The sequence below is a fragment of the Notamacropus eugenii genome, chromosome 2 (genome assembly GCF_028372415.1).
Source record: "Notamacropus eugenii isolate mMacEug1 chromosome 2, mMacEug1.pri_v2, whole genome shotgun sequence".
Classification (NCBI taxonomy): domain Eukaryota; kingdom Metazoa; phylum Chordata; class Mammalia; order Diprotodontia; family Macropodidae; genus Notamacropus; species Notamacropus eugenii.
The window spans coordinates 17,508,399-17,528,620 of NC_092873.1; the positions used below are offsets into that span (position 1 = coordinate 17,508,399).

General features: G+C 54.0%; 1 protein-coding gene across 1 annotated transcript; it reads right to left on the reverse strand.

Annotated features, from left to right (window-relative positions):
• Nucleotides 1-20: 20 nt before the first annotated feature.
• PYGM (glycogen phosphorylase, muscle associated) lies at nucleotides 21-17,272 on the reverse strand. Its single transcript, XM_072639017.1, is given in 20 exon segments — nucleotides 21-484; nucleotides 678-744; nucleotides 1,142-1,276; nucleotides 2,152-2,359; nucleotides 4,429-4,570; nucleotides 4,767-4,824; nucleotides 7,048-7,199; nucleotides 7,555-7,656; nucleotides 8,317-8,431; nucleotides 8,705-8,868; nucleotides 8,954-9,100; nucleotides 9,331-9,423; nucleotides 9,820-9,963; nucleotides 10,316-10,398; nucleotides 10,711-10,822; nucleotides 14,817-14,948; nucleotides 15,184-15,287; nucleotides 15,431-15,509; nucleotides 15,691-15,792; nucleotides 16,869-17,272. Coding segments are annotated over 20 exon segments (2,532 nt in total). The 5' UTR covers nucleotides 17,112-17,272; the 3' UTR covers nucleotides 21-334.
• Between the last annotated feature and the right edge of the window lie 2,950 nt (nucleotides 17,273-20,222).

Here is a 20,222-nt window from a genome sequence, read left to right on the forward strand (position 1 = left end):
AAAAGCTCTCAGACCAGGTCGGCCTTTGGGGACACTTTTAATTGGCGAAGTTTTTACCCAAGAAGGTAGGGAAGAGCTCTAGACTGAGCCCCTCCCTAGGACTGGAGGGGCCCGGGCATAGACACCCCCCCCCTACATAACAGCGGGGAGGCCTCTAGGAAGGAGAACCTTGGGGAACAATTAAGTGGAGTGGGAACATGGGTGTGGAGTGTCAATGACCCTGAATGATGCCACCAGATCAAATCATCAGAGTCCTAAGGAGGCAGAGAGGTTCCAGGCACTGAGTGAGCCAGAGCAACAAATCTGGGTGAGCGTGTGTCCTGGGGGCCACTGCTCAGACCACTTCGTCTGGGGCAGGCAGGCGCTGACGGGAGGGCTCCACACCCCAGATTTCCCGGGCATACTGAGCAATTGTCCGGTCACTGGAGAACTTCCCTGATGTGGCAATATTCTTGATCACCATCCGAGTCCATTCCCGAGGGTTCTAGAAAAGTGTGAAAGAACCCTACTCTGGAACCCCAGTATCCAGGCTACTGAGGGCACGAACCCAGGCCTTCCAGCCTCCCAATTCAACTGCAGAGCCTTAGAAGCCTGGGGCAGGAGTCCCAGGGGATATTCTACCCCCACCCCCCACTCCTGGCACAGGAACCCAGGAGTCCAAGGGGTTCTTGCCTCACCTTGTATAAGTTGCTGACTTTTTCCTGGCACTGGACATAAGCTTCATAGTCAGCAAAGACCTTAAAACTGGGGAGGAAGAGGAAGCCAAGATTGGGGCAGGAAATGTGGAGTTGGGGTGGAGGAGCAAGAGAGAGGAACTCTACTGACAGATCCAGTTTTTCAGCTCTGTCCCTTTTACTTTGTGATCGGAGAAACTGAGACATTAAATGGAGCATGTCTCAAGTAACAACAGGCCACTGATGTGTCAGGCATTCAGACCTGGCCCATCGTCCTTCCCCTCCCCCCGCCCCAGCCTCCATCGTTTACACAAACCCACCCAGGCAGCCTGGAACTCTAAAATCCAAAGTCCTGACCCACCCTTCCCCAGCAGCACTGCCCAGGAATGGCCAACAGGGACCCCAGTGATCATATACACACCACTCCCTCCCACCCCCATCTAGATCCATGTACAGGCCCTGCTGACCGATCGTGGTGCATGAGCATGTTGACAATGTCCTTGAACAGGTCAGGCTTTTTGGGAGAGAAGAAGCCACTGCTAAGCTGTTCGATGACTTGCCGGAGCTCAGGGATGCGGTCATAGTACTCCTGAGCATTGTACCTGTTGGAGAGAGTCCACTGGTTCAGCTTCCCACACTCCACTCTCCCCAATGTTGCCCCTGTCATCCGTTTCTCCAGGAAGCCTGCCTGCCTATTGCAGCTCCCTTTGGTGGCCCTCTCCCTTCCCTCCTTTGGGTATATGCCAACAGAGGGGGAGCTCCCTGAGGGCAGGGCATTGCTCATAGCAGCTAGTTCAGGGGTCCAGTACAGGTGGAGGTTAGGAACCCATTTCAATTCCTCTTCTTAGCCTCCTCACCTCAGTGTCCCAGGCTCCTCCAATCACATCCCTTCCAACCCAAGGCCATGCATCTTAGACTCCTCTGCCCCCCTCCCCAAGCCAAGCCGTGGGCAGCTTCTTTTGCCACACTCTTCTCCTTGGTCAGCCTCTGCCTTCCCAGGCCTGGCTCATCTCTCTCCAGAGTTCCAGGGCCACATCTCCACCCACACAGCCTGCCAGCACCTCAAACTTGGATCCCAAGATGGGATTCAGCCTCCTCTTCCCTCCCATCCTGCCCCTCCTCCCAGTCATCCAGCTCCACCCTGGGTTATCTGTGTTTCTTCCCCCTCCCTCATGGGCAATCAGTTACCCAGTCTGGCCAACTCTCCCTCCCTTCCACCAGCCCAGGTCACCTGTCACCTGGCCTCCTTTCCTCCATTCTTTACCTGCTCCAATCTATCCTGCTCAGAGTGCCAATGAAATTTTCCCCATGCCCAGGCCCCACCTCACAAATACTTTCCAATGATGACTCCCTAATGCCGATCAGAGTACCAACTCTTCATCCTAATATTCAAAACCTGGCCACTATCTGTCACTGTTCAGATCTCTGTCATCTTCCTCTGGATGTGACCTCCCTGGCTAACTGTGGAATGCCATACCCCCTCTGGTCGAGTCGGTCCACATCCTCCACCCTCATTCCGAAAATGAAGAAATTCTCCTCGCCAGCCTCCTCAGCCATCTCCACATTAGCCCCATCCATGGTGCCGATGGTCAGAGCCCCATTAAGCATGAACTTCATGTTACCAGTGCCCGATGCCTCAGTGCCCGCTGTAGAGATCTGCTCTGAGAGGTCTGATGCCGGGATCACTGGGGGAGGAGAGGAGATGGGTCACAGGATGTCAGCTCCCTGAGGGGAGGGCCTCAAGGATCTCTCCTCGGCACTGCAGCCTGCAGAAGGGCTGACTTGTACTGACTGGTAGGGAGACTCCTCATCTGGGAGCTCCCTCTATGGAGCTGGTCCCTAGGCCTATCAGTGCCATGGATAACCAATGACACAAAGCTGGGAAGGGATGCTAACCTACTGAGTGACAGGTCAGAACACTGGCTTGAATCTGACAGGAAGGAATCCAATACAAGTGTCAAGTCTTGTCCTTGGGCACAAGTTTTCCAAGTATATGATGGGGGGAGACCTGGATAGAGAGCACTGGTGCTGAAGAAGATCAGAAGGTCTTAGTGGATGGCAAGCTCACTAGGAGTCAGAAGTGGGATGGGGCAGTCAAAGACAGTAATGTGATCTTGAGCTGCTTGAAATGGGAACAGGGTTCCAGGAATAGATGGTCTCCCCATCCTTTACCATAGTCAGGCCCCATCTGGAGGATGGAGTTCAGTTCTGGGGAATCAGAGTCTAGGAAAGGTAGATAAGTAGAGAGTGAGTTGAGGAGGCTGCCAGGATGGGGAAAGGCCATGAACGGTCAGCCTGGAGGACAGAGGAGCCAGGAGCGGGGACACAGGCATGAGCATCCCCTGTGAGGACGTGGGGGTCAGCCTGTGGAAGAGAGCTTCAGCTGCAGCCCAGAGCAATCAGGAGAGCCCCAGACTGGGACCTGGGGACCCCACGTTTGAATTCTGGCTGTGTGACCTTGGGTCAGTAATGGGACATCTCTGGGCTTCCTCCTCATTTGTGAAATGAGGGCTTGGGACCAATGATTTCCCAGGTCCCTGACAGCTCAAAACCTATGACCCCATGACTTGGCTTGGCCCCAAAAGGCACGATGAGGAGCAAGGGGGGATTTAACACAGACACCAAGGGACACAGACACTGGAAAAACTTCCATACCCTCACAGCCATTCCAGAGTGGAGGGGGCTGCCTTGGGAAGTGGGTGAGTTCCCTGTCACACTTGAGGTCTTCAAGCAAGGGCTGGACCAGTTGTGTACATACATACATACATACATACATACATGTGTGCACATACATGCATGCACACATATACATACACACATTTATACACAAATATACAGGCAGACATGTATATGTTCAGGCACTAAAAAAACCAGATCAGTCCACAAGCACTGATTAAGCCCCTACTGTGCGCCAGCTACATGCTGAGCAAACAAAGAAAGGAAAAAGCAGTCCCTGTCCTCAAGAAACTCAGTCTAATGGGGCAGAGAACATGCAAGTAATTACATATACATACACACACATGTACATCCAAGCTAAGTACAGAATGGATGAAGGGTAGCTCTTAGAAGGATATCTCTAGCAGAGAGGGAGGAAGGGGGAGTTGGAGCTAAGTCTTCAGCATTCCAGGCCTAGGGAAACCCCCAAGCAGGAAATAAAAAGTTATGATCCAGGGAACTCATGTAGCCAGTGAAGCTGGATTGAAGAGTGGGGAGGAGGGCAAACAGGGAAAGTGTGAGAGGACTGGATGTGGAGGAAGGAAAGAAAGAAGAAGCCATGTGGTAAAGGGCTTTAAAAGCTAGAGGAGTTGGTATTTGATCCTCGGGGTAAACTGGAGTTTAACAGAGTGAGGGTGAATAGTCAGACCTCTCCTCTAGGTAAGGCACCTTGGAGGATGGACACAAGTGGAGAAAGACAAGGCAACCGTTCATCAGCAGCTTATTGCAGAAGTCCTGGCAAGAGGGCAAGGCCTGCCTCAGGGAGGGGTCTACATGTGTACAGAAGGGCACAGGCACATTTGAAAGTTGTTTTGAAAGCAGAAACAAGCTTTGACAATGGGGGAGACACAGGAGAGGAGGCTGGGGTGAGCTTGCCAGCCTGGGCAATGGGGAGCATGTGGCCAAATTTTGGGCCACGTTGGTGGTCTGGCCCATGGCTAGGAAGTGTCTGAGGAGGGCCTCCTGACTACTGGTCCTGAGCTCTCTCCACATCTGACCTGGTCAGAAAGCGCCCCCTGGCCCCTTCCCTGGCACAGACCTTTCTCAGCCAATGAAACTCGGTAATTCTCCAGGAACAGAACTTTGAGCCGGTCCCCAATAACTGGGTCATTGTTGACCACGTCACCGATAGATGTGATGAGTTTGATAATCATCTTTGCCATGTGATAACCAGGGGCTGCCTGAGGGAGGAGATGTTGGGGTCAGAGCCTGTGGTGTCCTGTCCCTTCTTTACCCCCCTCCCACATCCCAGAGCAGCATTCCGAGGGAAGTTAGAAGATCCCATCAGTTTTGCCCCAATGGGTCCCAAAGTTGCCCTCTGTGGTAGTGCTGACCCACTCCTAGAGTGGGTCCTTCCCTCCAGAGTGGGAGGCTCACCTTCCCTCCAATCATCACCGTCCGGGGGACGAAGAATTTGTTGGGCTCTTTTTAATACCTAGGGAGAAAGGGCAGGGGAGAGCCAGGATCAGATTCTCCCAGGAAGCCCCAAGAAGCTGGCCCTGCCTTCAGGAACTGAGCATACCAAAAAGAGGAGAGGGTCACCCCTGCACCTCACCCTTGTTCCTTCCTTCTGCTGTAGTCAGGCCCATCTAGGAGCTTAGAGATACAATAGAAAGACATCGTCTTAAAGTCCCAAAATGTCCATCGAGCCTGACTTGGCTGTATAAATGTGGGCACCACTCTGTGCCTTTGTTTCCCCATTCGTAACAGGAAGCTCAAACAGCACCTACACCCTCAGGTTGTGAGAGTCAGATGAGAGGACCCCAAATGACAATTACCCAATGACAACTCAGATTTGTTAGTTTCCCAGAAGGATTTCCCAGCCCTGAGGTTGGTGGGAAGATGGAGTTGTGTGTTCCAACAGGTGCAGTGCGGATCCCTCCCTCACCTCTTATCCTCGGCCAAGACCCACTCCACCTTCTGCCCTCCTTGGCTTCCCTCCCTCGTTCCTGAGATGCTGGGAAGACCAGATGGCTCCTCCCAGGGGACATGGGGCAGAGCATGTCCCTGGGAGGTCAGGGCTAGAGGGAGCCCCTGGGACTCCCCCCGACAGTGGATGGTGAGTCATCTCTTCATTAATGATGTTCCCCACAGTGGAGCCCTACGTGTTCATCTGACCCTGCTGTGCCTTTTCTTTTTTGGCCCCATGGCCTCTAGGACCAGCTGGAGGCCAGCAAAGCCCTCAGTAGACTCTCCACCCTTTCCTTCCCCATGGCCCAGGGCCTTGCTGCTGGGGCTTCAGCCACACCCACACTTTGCCTCATCCAGCTTGTCCTCACTGAGCCCCAGCTCTCCCAAGGGAGACAGCTCCCACTGTATAATTTCTGTCCAGCCTTTCCTCCTCGATACTTCAGTAAGTTCAGTCATGCAAATGTCACAATACCCATTTCATAGATGATAAAGTGAGGCTCAGAGAAGCACAGCCAGCACTTGAACCCAGGGATTCATATCCAAATACCATTACTGTCTTCTCACTGCTCCAGATTATTTCACCTACCCCAAGATGTCTCTCAAGTCCTATGACCCAGACTAACTGGGGCTGCGCAGCCATGCCTAGCTTGTCCTGGTTCCCCACCTCCAGTGGGGGATTTCCCAAGGGAACTTCACTCATTACCACTAGCCACTAGTCAACCCATTGGGTTTTTTCAGAACAGCTCTGAGTGGGACAGTCCTAATGCCTGAATTATTGTCCTCATTTTCTCCAGAGAAAGAAACTGAGTCTTGGAGAGCTGAAATCTCCTGCTCATATCACACAGTCAGTAAGAGTCAGAGGCAGTACAGAACTTTGCAGCTCCTTACTCCAAAAAGTCCAGCACTGAAAACTATATCAATGCCAACTATCATTATTAATTGGCAAGGTTTTATGATAAAGTGGCCTGAGAGCTAAACAGGGAGTCAGAAGGAAGATACTTACTAGCTGTGTGACCACAGACAAGTCACTTAATATCTCTCTCTAAACCTCAGTTTCCTATTCTGTGATATGGGCATAATAGTGCCTCTCATAGAAACTACTCCAGTTTGGCCCTTAAAATCCTCACAATCTAGTGCCAATTTAGCTTTCCAGCTTTATTTTATGTATATGTATACATACATATGTATGTGCGTGCATATATGTGCATGTGTATGTGTGTGTGCATGTATATATGTATGTATACTTTCACATGCATATAATAAATAATTCCCCTTCACACAGGCTAAGGCTCAGCCATACTGGTGTGCCAATTGTCCCTGGCACACCATGCTCCATCTCCCACCTCGGTCTGTATCCACAACCTCCGAGGCCTCTCAGGACCTCTCACTTCCTTTAAGGCTTGGCCTCCACCCCTCCGCTCTTCACGTTACCCCTCAGAAATGTCCTTGGATTTAAGTTTTGAGATATTTGCACCCCTGCGTGTTGCTTCTAACAGAATGTGAATTTTCGCGGGCAGGGTTGCTCAGTTTAGCTTTTGCATCTCTAACTGGCACCTCGCTCACGTTTGTTGACTGACTCATGGACAGACAGCACCTCTCTCCCGAGCTGGGGGAGAGGGAGGTCACACTGCCAAGCTCTTTGCTGCCTCTCCTCTAGGGCACCTGGAGGCAGGGGAGGGAGAGAAGGAGGAGGGGGAGGGAAGGAGGGTGGGTAGGCACCCCGGGGAGGGGGCTGGGGTCTGGGCACTCACGGTTATACAGGGTGATAACGTGAAGGCAATTGAGTAGCTGACGCTTGTACTCATGGATCCGCTTCACCTGGACGTCAAACAGTGAGTTGGGGTTGATGTGTACGTGGTACTCTCGCTCCAGATACGCAGCAAACTTCAGCTTGTTTTCCTGCAGGGCGAGATGGGGGGTGTTCAGGGGCTCAGCTCAGGTCCTTGGGGCTGCCACACCCTCTAGGAAAGGCCTCCCTAGTCCTCCTTTTGGGGCTGTCTCAGAGACCACCTCCCCAGGGAAGCCTGCCAGGACTTTCCCTCCCCATCTAGCCAGCATCCCTAGGTCTCATCTCTCCTGTGCCCTCCTTAGACTCTGCCTTGGGTGACACAACATTCGGCTGTCAGCTCTTGAGGGCAGGGGCTATGTTGTTGGCCTTAGAGATGAGACTGAAAAGTTCCATCCTTCACCATCTCCCGGAACTCATCAAGGGGCCACAGGAGTGCCCTCCTCTCAGCATCCCCGCCTGGCTCACCTGCTTGATCTTGGCCACGTCTCGGATGAAGGACTCATCATCCACGTAGGACAACAGCTTCCGGAGCTGGTCCAGGTCAGAGATGTAGTCCTCCCCGATCCTCTGCGTGGGAGCAGCACATTATCAATCAACAGGTTATTATGAAGCTCCTACTGTGTGCACCTACTGTGTGCTGAACTAGGCATGGGGCCACAGAGACAGGAGAAGCAGTGTCTGCCCTTAAAGAGCTTACAGGCTGTCCAAGGAGACTGCATTCCCATGTAGGAACATATGCAGTATAATCCAATGCAAGAAGAAAATTATAGCCTGAAACTGGGGTAGTTAGGGAGGGAAGACTGAGCTTCCCCAGGGGCAAGCACCCTCCTTCTCCTCAGGGCTGAGCCCCAGGGAGACTTTCTTTCCCTGCCTCTTACACCTCCAGCCCAGCCTCCAGCAGTGCCTCCTGCCTGCCACCCTCCAGCCTAGACCCTGTCATGGACACCCTCTCCATGAGCCCTGGCAAGGCTTGAAGCCAACGCTGGCTTTGAACAACTCAGTCCTTCTCTGGGCCTCATTTGTGAAAAACGAGGCTTGAACGGCATAGACTCCCATGCTCTGACATCCCCTGTTCTAAGTCTCTCCCAGCTCTTCCCATCCTATTTTCTAAGGCCCTCCTGTTCTAAGGCCCCTCCCAGCCCCGCCTGGCCTGTGCCTGGGAGTGACTCTCTCCTTCAGGGCAGGAAACACTCGCCTGCACCACTGCCCCTGTGGCTGCCCCCTCACCTCAGCAATGATCTCCGCCAGCCCTGGGTTGCAGAGCACCAGCCAGCGCCTCGGTGTGATCCCATTGGTTTTGTTCTGGAACTTGTGGGGTTCCAATTCATAGAAATCCTTAAAGCTGCAGAGACCAGGGAGGGGAGAGAGAGAAGGGAGAGCTAACTCCAGAAGGAGAGGGGGATCTTGGAGGGACAGGCCATGCCGGGGCAGAGCCAGGCTAGAGGCTCACCGCCAGTCCTGGGCACCACACAGAGGCTTCGCAGGCACGCAGGAGCAATGGTGCCTGTCCTGGAGGGTGGGGTGGCCCAGTGGCCAGAGCCTGGCACCACGCTTACTGGTAGGGGTCTGGCCCATAGGGTTGGGGGTTAGGAGCCAGAGGGCAGGGTGGGCTCACATGGTTTTCTTGAGGATCTCCGAGTGGATCCGGGCTACCCCGTTGACCGCATGGGAGCCGGCGATGCACAGATGAGCCATGTTGATCCTCTTCACGCCACCTTCCTCCACCAGTGACATGCGCCGCAGCCGGTCCATGTCCCCTGGGTATGCTGCTGCCACCCGCTGTCAAGGACAGAGGGACTCAGCCCAGTGGGCTCCATGAGACTCCCACTGGGGCCCTCCCTGAGCCCCCATCCTTGATGCTCACATTGAGAAACCTCTGGTTGATCTCATAGATGATTTGGAGGTGCCGGGGCAGCAAAGCCTCCATCAGCTGGACGGGCCAGCGCTCCAGGGCCTCTGGCAGTACCGTGTGGTTGGTGTAGGCACAAGTCCTCACAGTCACATCCCAGGCCTGGGGAAGGGTAGAGAAGAGCATAACTCTCAGGGCCAGGGCTAGGAGGAAGGGGACTGAAAGGTACCTAGTGTATCCTGACTCTCACGTTTCTACATGTCCCTCCAGTTATGGATGGAGCATCCTCCTATGGCCCCATGGCTCAAGAAACATCAGACAGTCAGAGGGGGGACAGAGCACTGACCATTGGGCAGCAGGGCCCATCACAGGTTACCCATCAGCTTAGTTACCTTGTCCCAGTCCAGCTTTTCCAGGTCCACCAGAATCCGCATCAGCTCAGGGATAGCCAAGGATGGGTGAGTGTCATTCAGTTGGATGGCCACCTGAACCAAACACCAAGGGGCAGGCAGAGTCAGCCCTGAGGTCCCTCTCTACCCTCTCAATTCAGCACTTAGTAAGCGCCACATGCATGCGAGTGCGAGGCTGGTCAAAAATGCAATGATTCCAGTTCCGAGGGAGATTTCCTTCAAGCTGGTAGACACCCAAAGTTTGGGAGGCTAAAAGAGCCTCCACCAGGAGGCTGTGTGCCCTGCAGGATTCAGAGGGCAAGAAGTGCAGTCTAGATGGAGGATCACAGAGACGGAATGGGGTACAGCTGGGGTGCATCCCTCCCCACCCTGCCCACCCTCAGACTTCCTCCAGCCCCTGCTGCTAGAGTCCCTTGGGCTGAGATTGGATGTCAGGGGGACCCGTGGCGGGGCGGGGGGGAGGCGCTCCACCTTGTCTGGGAACGCATCGAAGCTGGTGCGCACGGGATCCCGAGAGCCAAACTTGGAGGATTTGAAGCGACGGATAATGTCCTGAAGGGTGGCCGCCACCACAAAGTATTCCTGCTTTAGACGAAGCTCCTTCCCCTCAAAGAACTGGGGGGACAGGGAGGAAGGGTCAGTGGGGCCAGGGATAGAGGGGGGTTGAGCATTAGAAGCACCACTGAGAAAGAAAGGATGTGGCAGCTCCCTCGGGCTGCTCTCCCAAGCAAGACCAGTGGCACTGGCATCCTCTCCTCTTCTCGAGCCAAGTCCTCTGTCACTCAGTTTCCCCATCCCTCTGGGCCCTGCTGTCCCAGCGCCCATCTCCTACTTAGCCCCTGAGTTCTGGCCCCAGGACTTTGCCAGCCAGCACTGTGAGCTGGTTCCTTCTCCCCATTTCCCATCACCACCATCCCCAGCCCAGGGCATGGTGGAGTTAGTGCTCCAGGGCGGTTGCAGTACTCACATTGTCATTGGGGTACAGGACTCGGGAGATGTTCTCAGCCAGATTCCTGTCTAACACAGCCTGGATGTATCCGCCGACATTGACTGCAGAAAACATGAAGGGGATGGGAATGGCCTGTTGTCTGACAGCAGGAACCCCCTCCTTTCCCCAGACCCCCCACACCCCAACTTCCTGCAGCTGTTTTGTGACCACGCTTGCTGGGGTCTGTGTCAGACTGGCACAAGACAGACCCAGCAATGATCAGAGATGGGTGGGCCATCTCTCCTGGGCCCTGGCTCCATTGCCCAGCCCTATGGGGGCCACACTGGGTGGTCCACAGGCCGTTAGGATGTGGGGGGAGAGCAGTGGAGGAGAGTGGGCTAGGGTAGGGGACAAGGGGACCATGGGGGACTCACAGTCTTTGAGGTTGAAGTCATTGGGGGCTTTGGCTGACCACAAGCGCATAGTGTTCACAGTGTTGTTGCGATAGCCAGGCACGGGGGTATCATAGGGCATGGCCAGAACCACCTAGAGGTGTGACAGCACATCAGGACCCAGGAGGCTTGGTCCTGACTCCGCCACCAATTCACTGTGTCTAAGACAGAACACACTCACCTCCCACCGGGCTCATTTTCTTCGTCTAAAAAATGAGGCACCACTTTAAACACGAGTCTTGAAACAATCTTCCTTTCTCTGACATTCCACTATGTTCTAAGGTCCCTCCCACTTCTGACATTCCACATTCTACTTTCTGAGGTTTCTCTCACTCCTGGCATTCCATGTTCTAAGATCCCTCTCACCCCTGACATTCCATGTTCTAAGACCTCTCCCATCTCTGACATTCCTTATTTTATGTTCTGAGGTTCCCCCCAGCTCTGAGACACTAAGTTCTGAGTCATTCCCCATCTCAGGGCCTCAGTTGACCCACCTCTAAAATGCTGATGACAACTTCGGTTGTTTGAAGAGTCTCCCTCACTGTGGGACCCCAGGCAAACTTCCTCCGGAAACTTAAGAGTTCAGCCTCACATGCCATAGTTCACCCACCCCAGCCCCCAGAGTCCCTGAGCTCTGTGGACAATGAAGTACTCACACTGACAGGCAGCTGGGTTCTGATCCTTCCCCTGACACCTGGCTGGGTGACCCTGAGTAAGTCATTTAACCTCTCCCAAGAAGCCCCAGACAACTCACAAAGCCTGTAAGTTGGCACAGAGGGGGCAGACCTGCATTGGTGGAGGGAGTTTCCTTACCAGGGAATTCCCTAGACCAAGGAAGTCATAGGTTCAGTTCCTCTCTCTCCTGATATAGAAGCCACTAACCATCAATCCCCATTCCTGAGCGATCACTAGCCAATTATGCTGGCCATGAGCATGTGTGGAGGCTGAAAGAGGCCATGAACCAGGCTTCAGTGTGGGCCACTAATGAGCCAGTCATAGATCCTGGAAGCACACACACCAGAGTGGGGCCCTGGACAGGCAGGTGCAGGCAGGTGCTCTCCCACAATACCCTGGGGTTGACGGGGAAGCGTGTTCAGACAGGTGTCCTCCCCAGAATGCCTGGAGCTGACAGAAATTGAGATAGAGGGGGGCAGGCAGGTGCCCTCCCAGAATGCCCCGGGACCAACAGGGGAGTGGGGAGGGCCCCAAGAGGCTCTCACTCACAGGTCAGTATGAAATGACTACAGGAGGCATTGCGATGTCAATGAAAGGAAGCAGACGGCAGGTGTGAAATAAATGCCTGTTGAATGAGCACTAGGACACCTGCGTTCTTGTCCTGACCAGGCCAGCTTAGCCCCACCTCTGCATCATCAGAGCATTCATTGGGAGCTTTGTACAGAGAAAAATGAGACCCCATTGGGTGAGTAACTTGCCCACGGCCCCACGGGCAGAAAGTGAACTCGCTAGGGCTGGGAGCTAGGCCCCCACCTCCAAAGCCAGGCTCTTTCTCCCTAGATTGGCAGAGGGGCTACAAAGGGACCTGAGAGCCAGTGAGTCCTGGATTTGAGTGTGATCCTGGGTCAGTCACTTAACCTCCTACAGGCCCTGGCGAGTTTCTAAGTCTATCAGTCTCTAAGAGCAAGGACTGATCTCCCTCACTGTGACTTGCCCATCAAAGGAATCATGAGTTTTCCTCTATGCACAATGGGACAGTTAGATAGTCCTTCCCAGCTCTAACATCACATGATTTCTGTCCTGCGTCTTCTCCACTCAGATAGGAGGCAGACAGAGCTCTGGCCCTCGCTCCTGCTATGGACACGTCTGGCTAACACCGCTTTGTGCCATCCTCCTTTCCCAACACATCCCCTCCTCCGACCTGGCTAATTCCTTCGCTCTGAAGAGCTTCCCACTGAAATGCTACGCAGGCTTATCCCCAAAGTCAGCACATTTTTAGCTTTACTGGTGTTGGGGTCACCCCCTCTATCTCTTAGGTGAATCTATTTGCTTCCATGTTGTCTCCTCCCTTAGACAAGGAGCTCCTTGAGGGCAGTTGCCTTTTTTGGCATCCCCAGTACTTAGCTGGTCCACAGGAGGCACTTAATAAATCCTTGTCACTGACTTGACCCTGGATAAATCATCGGACATCTCTTGGTCTCAGCTATCTCATCTACAAAATGAGGGTAATGATAACCCCTCCCTCCCAGGATTAAGTGCTTAATACCATGAGAGCACTCCTGAACAACAAGGTTTTAGTAGGTCCAGAAATGTCCCTGTTACTTGGCCAGGGTAGAGGACCAGGGGGGTTTACACAGGGCTTTAGCTCTTGGTGAGACCCAGTGTGTGGGTCCAGGAACTATCCGGGGGGCCCTTTGACCTATCCAGAGAAGCCGATCCACCCCTTCTTGGGACTGTTTTTAATGCATAGAATAAGATAGGGTTACAAAGGAAACCAATCCTAGTGGAAGACAGTGATCAGAATGTTTTTTATGAAGTTCATTAGACTGCCTGGGTTAAGATCCCCTGGCACAGCCTCTGAGGTCCCTTTCTCCTCATCCCTCAGCTGTGATGGTGCCTGGACAAAAGCCTCTTTCTGGGAATCCCAAAGGTGCAGAAAAGGAGACCAAGAGCCATACCCAGAACCAAAAAGCCAGAGCCAGAAGGGTCTCTGAGGTCATCTCAGTCTTACTGTACAGATGAGGAAACTAAGGCCCTGGGGAGGGCACTTGCCCAGAGTCATACAATTAATCAAGAGACCAGGCTCTCGGACCTCAAATCCATGTTCTTTCTCCTGCCCCCTGACGTCTCCCTACTCAGGACCTGGCGCCCACAGGGGGCTGGTGAAGCCTTCAGTGACTGACCACAGCTAGTTATGATCAATTCTCCAAGCCCCCGGCAGTTAATAAGAAAGGATGGGTTCATCAATATCTAATAAGCAGCTGTTTAGGACACCCAGGCCTCACCGTGGGCAAATAGGGATTCCTAATGACCCATTAATACCCAATCGACTGTTTACCATCCCACCAACCAGAACCCAGGCCTTATCCACAGCTGTGCTCAACACAACCTTCTCTGAGAACCAATTCCTAATTTCCAGTTATTAAGAGATGTTGCTTGCCAGCAGACCTATGAGGCAAAGCCTTTTTGGAAATACTGACGGGTCAGTGCTCATGTGCCTTGTTCTTTCCCCTCCCACTCAGGCAGTCCAGGCAGCCTGGGACCACCTGGACTCTGGCTTTGTGCACATTCCTACCCATTGCAAGGCAAGAAGCAATGTAGGGGTGGACATCCCAGAAGGAAGGTTTCCGTGTGATGGAAGAAAAAACCCTATCACAGCATCGTATGGATTTGAAGCTGGAAGGGGCCTTTGAAGCCATCACATCCAACCCTTCCATTTTACAGAGGGAAAACTGAAGCACAAAAGAGGGAAGTCACCTGGCTACTTTCAGAGGAGAGCAAGTCCAGCATGGATTAGATCCAACTCTCTGGAAGGGGCAGGGCAGAGGACTGTTTTGGGAACTGAAAGGTGATACAAAGTGATATGAAAAAGTGAAAGATTGGGTTTAAAAAACAGTTCTTTGGGGTTTTTTTAAACAGTGAGAGCTGTCCCCAAGGCGGATGGGTTGCCTTGAGAGGTAGTGAGTTCCCTGTCACTGGAAGTCTTCAAGCTGCATGGCATCCTTGCTCAAATATGGAGTGGTTTGATAGGGTTAAAAACTCAGGTGGACCCAGAGCCCAATCCAAGTGCCGAGGATGGCACTCGCTGCCTATTGGCTGAGGCCAAAGTGAGAATTTGGTCTGCTGGATTATGCAGATGGTTGCCCCGTATCCTTTTTCTTTTTTCCAGTCGGAGAGAAGGAGATATCTTTGTTAACGGGAAAAAAAATACACTTTAAAAGTTATTATTAAAATGATTACTAGTTAAATGATTTCTTATAAATCTGGGGGCATCATCATTTTAGAAAAAAGGCCTGGGCTGGGTGGGCTGGGCGGTCTTTGAGCCCCTCTCTTCCATTTCTGTGTCTGTGGCCCTGGATGTCCCAGGTGGTGCTGGTCTGTTCTAGCCCTGACTTCTAGCCCCCAGGACTTACCTGGGTATCCACCCACTTGGCCCCTTGGTTGGTATGCTCCACTCGGCCATAGAAATGGACAGGCAGCATGAATTCGGGCCGAGCCTTCTCCCAAGGATTGCCGTAGCGAAGCCAGTCGTCTGCCTCCTCCATCTGGGCCAGACATGGGGTAGGACAGAACCCCGGAGGAATGAGGTCAGGAGGGCCATGGGATTCTGGCCCTCAGCCCTTTCCGGGAGACATGGAGGGCCGAGTTTTTCCTGCCAAAGCTGGAGGTCTTGGGGGAGGGGGGGCAGGAGGGAGGCCCAGAGGGATGAGGGGAGACCTGGCCAGAGGAGGGGACATTTGTTAGTTCTGGGTTCAGGAATCCACGCAGAGAGGCCCTCACCTGCCAGCCCCCGGTGATCTTCTGGTTGAAAATTCCAAATTCGTACCGAATCCCATAGCCATAGGCAGCCAGGCCCAGGGTGGCCATGGAGTCCAGGAAGCAGGCTGGAGGAGAGTCAGGGCCTTAGGGGGAGCTCAGGACAGGGCAGACTGCTGTCCCTTCCTCAAGAGTCCCCACCCCCACTCCAGATTCACCACCCCAGAGGGCCCCCCGCAGCCTCGTCCCCCCAGGCCCTGAGTTAACTCACCAGCCAGGCGGCCCAGGCCCCCATTCCCCAGGCCAGCATCTTCCTCTATCTCCTCTAGTTCCTCCATATCCAAGCCCAGCTGGGGAAACAGAAGTGGAGGAGAAAATGAGGATGGGGAGGGTCAAAGGCAGCCTCCTCAGCCCCCTCGACTCTGAGAGCAACCCAGGCATCAGATCCAGGCATCCCTCAGCACCCCTGGGGTCTGTCCCCTCCCTGTCCCCTCTGCCCCCACAAGGTGCTTCCTCAGCCCCCCAGGATACCTGGTATGTGGCCTCGTCACAGGCATTCTCCAGGGCCAGGTTCACCATTGTGTTCTGTAGGGTCCGTCCCATGTAGAACTCCAAGGAGAGGTAGTAGATGCGCTGGGGACAGGGGAGGCAGGCTAGGACCCTCTGTCCATGCTATGCCTGCCAGGTTTTCCCTCTCCCCCAGGTGAGCACAGCTGGGCCTGGCTTTCCTTGGCAGGAGGGTCCATGCCCAGATGTGCCCTTTCCCTTTCCAGGCTCCTCCTGTCCTGGGCCCTGGTTCCCTCCTTTCCTCCTCTGCTCCCCAGTGCAGGCGCCTGCTGCCCACCTGCTCTGACTCCCCATCGCTCCTCCTTCTTGCAGTCCTCCCCTGACCTGAGGAGTGTTATGTTTCTGACCTTTGCCAGTGACCCCTGCTACCTGATCCTGGCACCCCAGGGGTGGCAGCTGTTTCCCAAGACACGAACTCCTCCATGTGTCCCTCTGGCTTGGGGCCAACACCAGGGCAGCTGGCCCCGCCTGGTCTCCTCTCTAGCCTCTGCCTCAGTAGACCCCCAGGGCCTTGTGGTCTGGTTCCCCTCCTGCCCCAGACCAGCAGCCTGCCACGATGCCCCATACCACCCTGGACCCAGCGAACCTATAGAACCGTGAAATGCCTGAGCTGGAAATGGCCCTCAAGGCCATCTGGTCACAGAATGGAAACTGAGGCTCATGGAGGGTTAATGCAATAGATATGTAGGGCAGAGCAGTTCAAAGCTGGGGGGCCTTCAAGGGCCCCTGGCACAAGTCCCTGAAGAAACTGAGGCCCAGAGAGGATCCCCAGCTGGGTGACCTTGGGCAAGTCTCTCCCATCTTTGGCCACTGCTTTCACTGTGAACAGAGGGAGCCAAGGTCCTGTGGCTCCCCAAGGCCCCCTCCCATCTCTGACACTAGGTGCCCTCTGAGACTCTGAACCTCAGCGGGCTGTTCTGCATGAAGGCTTGGACCTAAGCCTCTGCTCCTATCCATTTGGGAGCCTAGGTGTCTCCCCCTACTCTGCCTCCTATTCCCCCAGCCTGGCCTCTGGGGATCCCCAGCAGTACTTCGGGGCCCAAGTATCCTGCACCCCCAGCCTGGCCTCTGGGGATCTCCAGCAGCATTTCAGGGCCCAAATGTCCCACACCCCCAGCCTAGCCCATGGGGTCCCTAGTCACCTTCGGGTCCTTCTCATAGTAATGCTGCTGGGTGCGGATCCAGCGGCCCACCAGGTGGTCCCGCACAGTGTGAGCCAGGGCAAAGTAGTAGTCTCGAGGCGTGGCCACATTGCGATCCTTGACCAGGGTGAAGTGGAGGTGCCGGTTGAAGTTCTTCTTCAGTTCTGACACATTCTCCACGCCGGCGAGGCCACGAACGCTGATCTGTTTGCGTTTCTCCTGGTCAGACAGGGGCCGGGACATGGTGACGGCTGGGAGCTTGGCAGACGCTGGCTGGGGACCAGGGCGGGCACAGAGAAGGCTCACAGGCTCCTGGAACAGGGCTGGCACGTCTTCCTGGGACAGGTGGAATCTGCCCGGAGCCTCCAACCCAGGGAGTGGAGGAAGGCCCCCAGCAAGGCCTGGTTTTAAGGCTGCACCTTATACATTATGCATGACCTGCTCCCCCACCCCTCATGAATGCATAATGTGTGGGTGTTGGGAGGGACCTCCTTCCAAGAGTTATTTTGAGGATGAGCTCCACCCAGGCAGGGCCGTGCTGTCCAGGTCCTTACCATCCCTTAGCCTACGTGACCCACTCCCTCCAGACCTCGAACACTGCCCAGTGGATCCCCTTCTTCCCCTGCCCCTAAACTTGGGGGACAGCTCTCTTTGCCCCATCTCTTTCCCAGGGAGCTGGAGCAGCTGTGAACAAAGAGGCTGAGAGAAGGAGGAATCTGATTCTTCTTGGAAAAGACCAGATGATCTTTCCATCTGAGTTCATGGTTTTTTGACCAGGGCTTCCTGGCCATTGGGGCAGGAAAGCTGCTGAGGGGGCCAGGTGTATGAGTCCGTGTGTGTGCTCTCCTCCTGCCAAGTTTTCTCTCCATTTTGCACTAATCTGAGGGGGTGGAGAGGGGGTAAGCTCCCTGGTGTCATGATGGTAGATTTCCTTTGGAATTCAACTGTTAGTGGTTCAGAATTGTCAAGGAAATACCTCAGAGTTGTAGATTTGGACACCCTGAATAATTCCTACAGGGACTTTATCCAAGGACTTGCCCAGGGTCACCTAGCTAGCCCTTGTCCGAGTCAGGGTTTAAAGTGAGTTCTCTCCTCACTCCTCTGCCCCATCCGATAGCTATGAGAATGCTATCATTTTCCCCAACAACTCTGCAACAGGTGCTTTGGAGATTATCATTCCCAATTGTGCAGAACAGAAAACTGAGACTTTGAGTGAGGAAAGGGTTAAACCAGTCATAGAACTAGGAAGACCCAGGCAGAGCTAAGTCTTGAACCAAGATCTTTTGCCACCAAGTCCAGGGTAGCAGATGGAACAGGGCACCTGGTTCTGACTCTGAAAGGTGGTATGTTCTGGAGGCTGGAGGGACAGGGGCTGAGCAGGAGTCTCAGGGCAAGAGTCCATCACCCTAACCGAAAACATGTTTTGAAAAGAGCCCCCCACCCCCTTCCCCCACCAAACCCAATCCCTTCCTAGCAGCCCCTGTCGCTGTCCTTCAAGAAAGCCTGAAATACAGTGACCTTCAGAGAGGAGAGGTCAGATTACAGGTCTTGGGCCCCAGCCAGCAGTCCCCAGCAAGCCTCCCCTCCACCTCATTCAACAGCAGTGATCCCTGGGAAACGTAGTCATGCCTACCCCAGGCATTCTTGCCACCAGGCCTTGATCCTCCCCAGACCCACTGCAGGCTCCACTCTGGGTCTCCTTCTTTCAGCTCCCCAGCCTCCCCCTAGACATTTGAACTTCCCTGACCACAGATCCTGAAGCCTGTGACCTTTCCAGCCAGCAGGCCTCCTGATCATGACCAGGCAGGCAGGGGCCTCCTCTCTGGGCTAGGAGGTGGCCCCTGGATTGTCTACTCCTTCCTCTTCATTTTGCCCTTTGGGCCCTGGAACGCTGTTATCTTCAGTGTTTGGCCTGTGTGATGGGGGGAGGGGGGCAAAGGCAGCTGTGCCTAGGCTAGGTCAGGGCCTCCCACCTCCTTCCTTGGGAGCAGGAGCTTGAGAGAGGAGAGGACCCTAAGGCCCTCCTGCAGTTCCAAGTAGGAAAAGGCAGGAAGAATGGGAATGCCGCAAGGGAAGAATGAGGCTGGGCCTGTTTCCTCATCTGTAGAATAAAGGAAATAAAGCCAATCCCTCAGGCCACTTCCACCTTTAGGTCCTGGTGTGGTGGACTCACTCTGTGTCTCCCACTCAAGTCCCTCCTCCCAGGGGCTCCTGCTCCACATCCTCTCCGGCTATCCCTCCAGCCTCCCCAAACTGGGCACCCCAGGCCTTCCTACCCTTCCACTTGAAGCCCTCTGCCAGCACCATTTTCCCAAGGAAACTGTGGAATCATGTAATTTGAGTGGGCAGGGACTAACATTCCATTTTAGAAAAAGAGAAACTGAGACCCAGGTAGAAGGGACCCAGTCACGTGCCATTATTCATCAGTGGCAGAGTTGGGACTCAAACTACTTCATTCAGCAAACTCTCTGAGCAGTCCTTAGGGGCTTGTAGCCTCCTGGAAGGACTGCTTGCTTGGTGTACCTGAGGAGGGTGGGGGACCTGAGCTCAGTCGCCCCCTCTGGCATTTGGAAGCCAGGTGTCTCTGGCCTTCTAAAAACAAGGACAAGCCCAAGGTCCGCAGAAAATTCTGAGCTCTGATCCCTGGAAGAGGAAGAGCCTGTCAGGAATTTTGCTTTTCTAACAGGAGTGTGGAGGTAGCTGGATCCAATCACCTGTTAGTTCTAAATCCATCAGAGAAGGCTTTGTGGAGGATGGGGCCCCCAGGAGCACCTTGGGGTGCCCCTTCTGGGCACATGACAGATGGCTGAGTGCTTGAAAAACACGCGGCAGGAAATGCTGTGGCTAGCTAGCAAGCAGCCTAAGGTGTTTGGAACAGAGCACCCCAGAACCAGGCTGCCTCCAGCTCAGCTTCCAAACAATAGGTATCCCCGATTTTGGAAGTAGGGCAACATCACACTCAGACCTATGCCTTGGATCTGGCAGTCACATGGAAGAGACTGGAAGGAGGGAAACCTTCAGGACACAGGACATGTAGTTTTTAATCCAGGGTCTGAGGAGCACAATCCTTTCCCCCTACCCTCGTCTCCGGTTTTTCCATCTCTAAAATGAAAACATCGGACTAAACCTGGGACTTACAGAAACCAATACAGCCTTGTCTGAGTTTTTTGACAAAACTTTAATGTCAAGTGGACATGGACTAAAGCTTAACCCAACTGAACCTTGTGGCTCAGTGATCAATCAGTCTCCCATGGATCCAAGGACTCAGAGAAGGAAGGTCTCTTGGATACCAGAGGTTTCAATTCCTTCTCTTGATGAGGAAACTAAGGCCCAGTGAGAAGGGACCGGCCTACC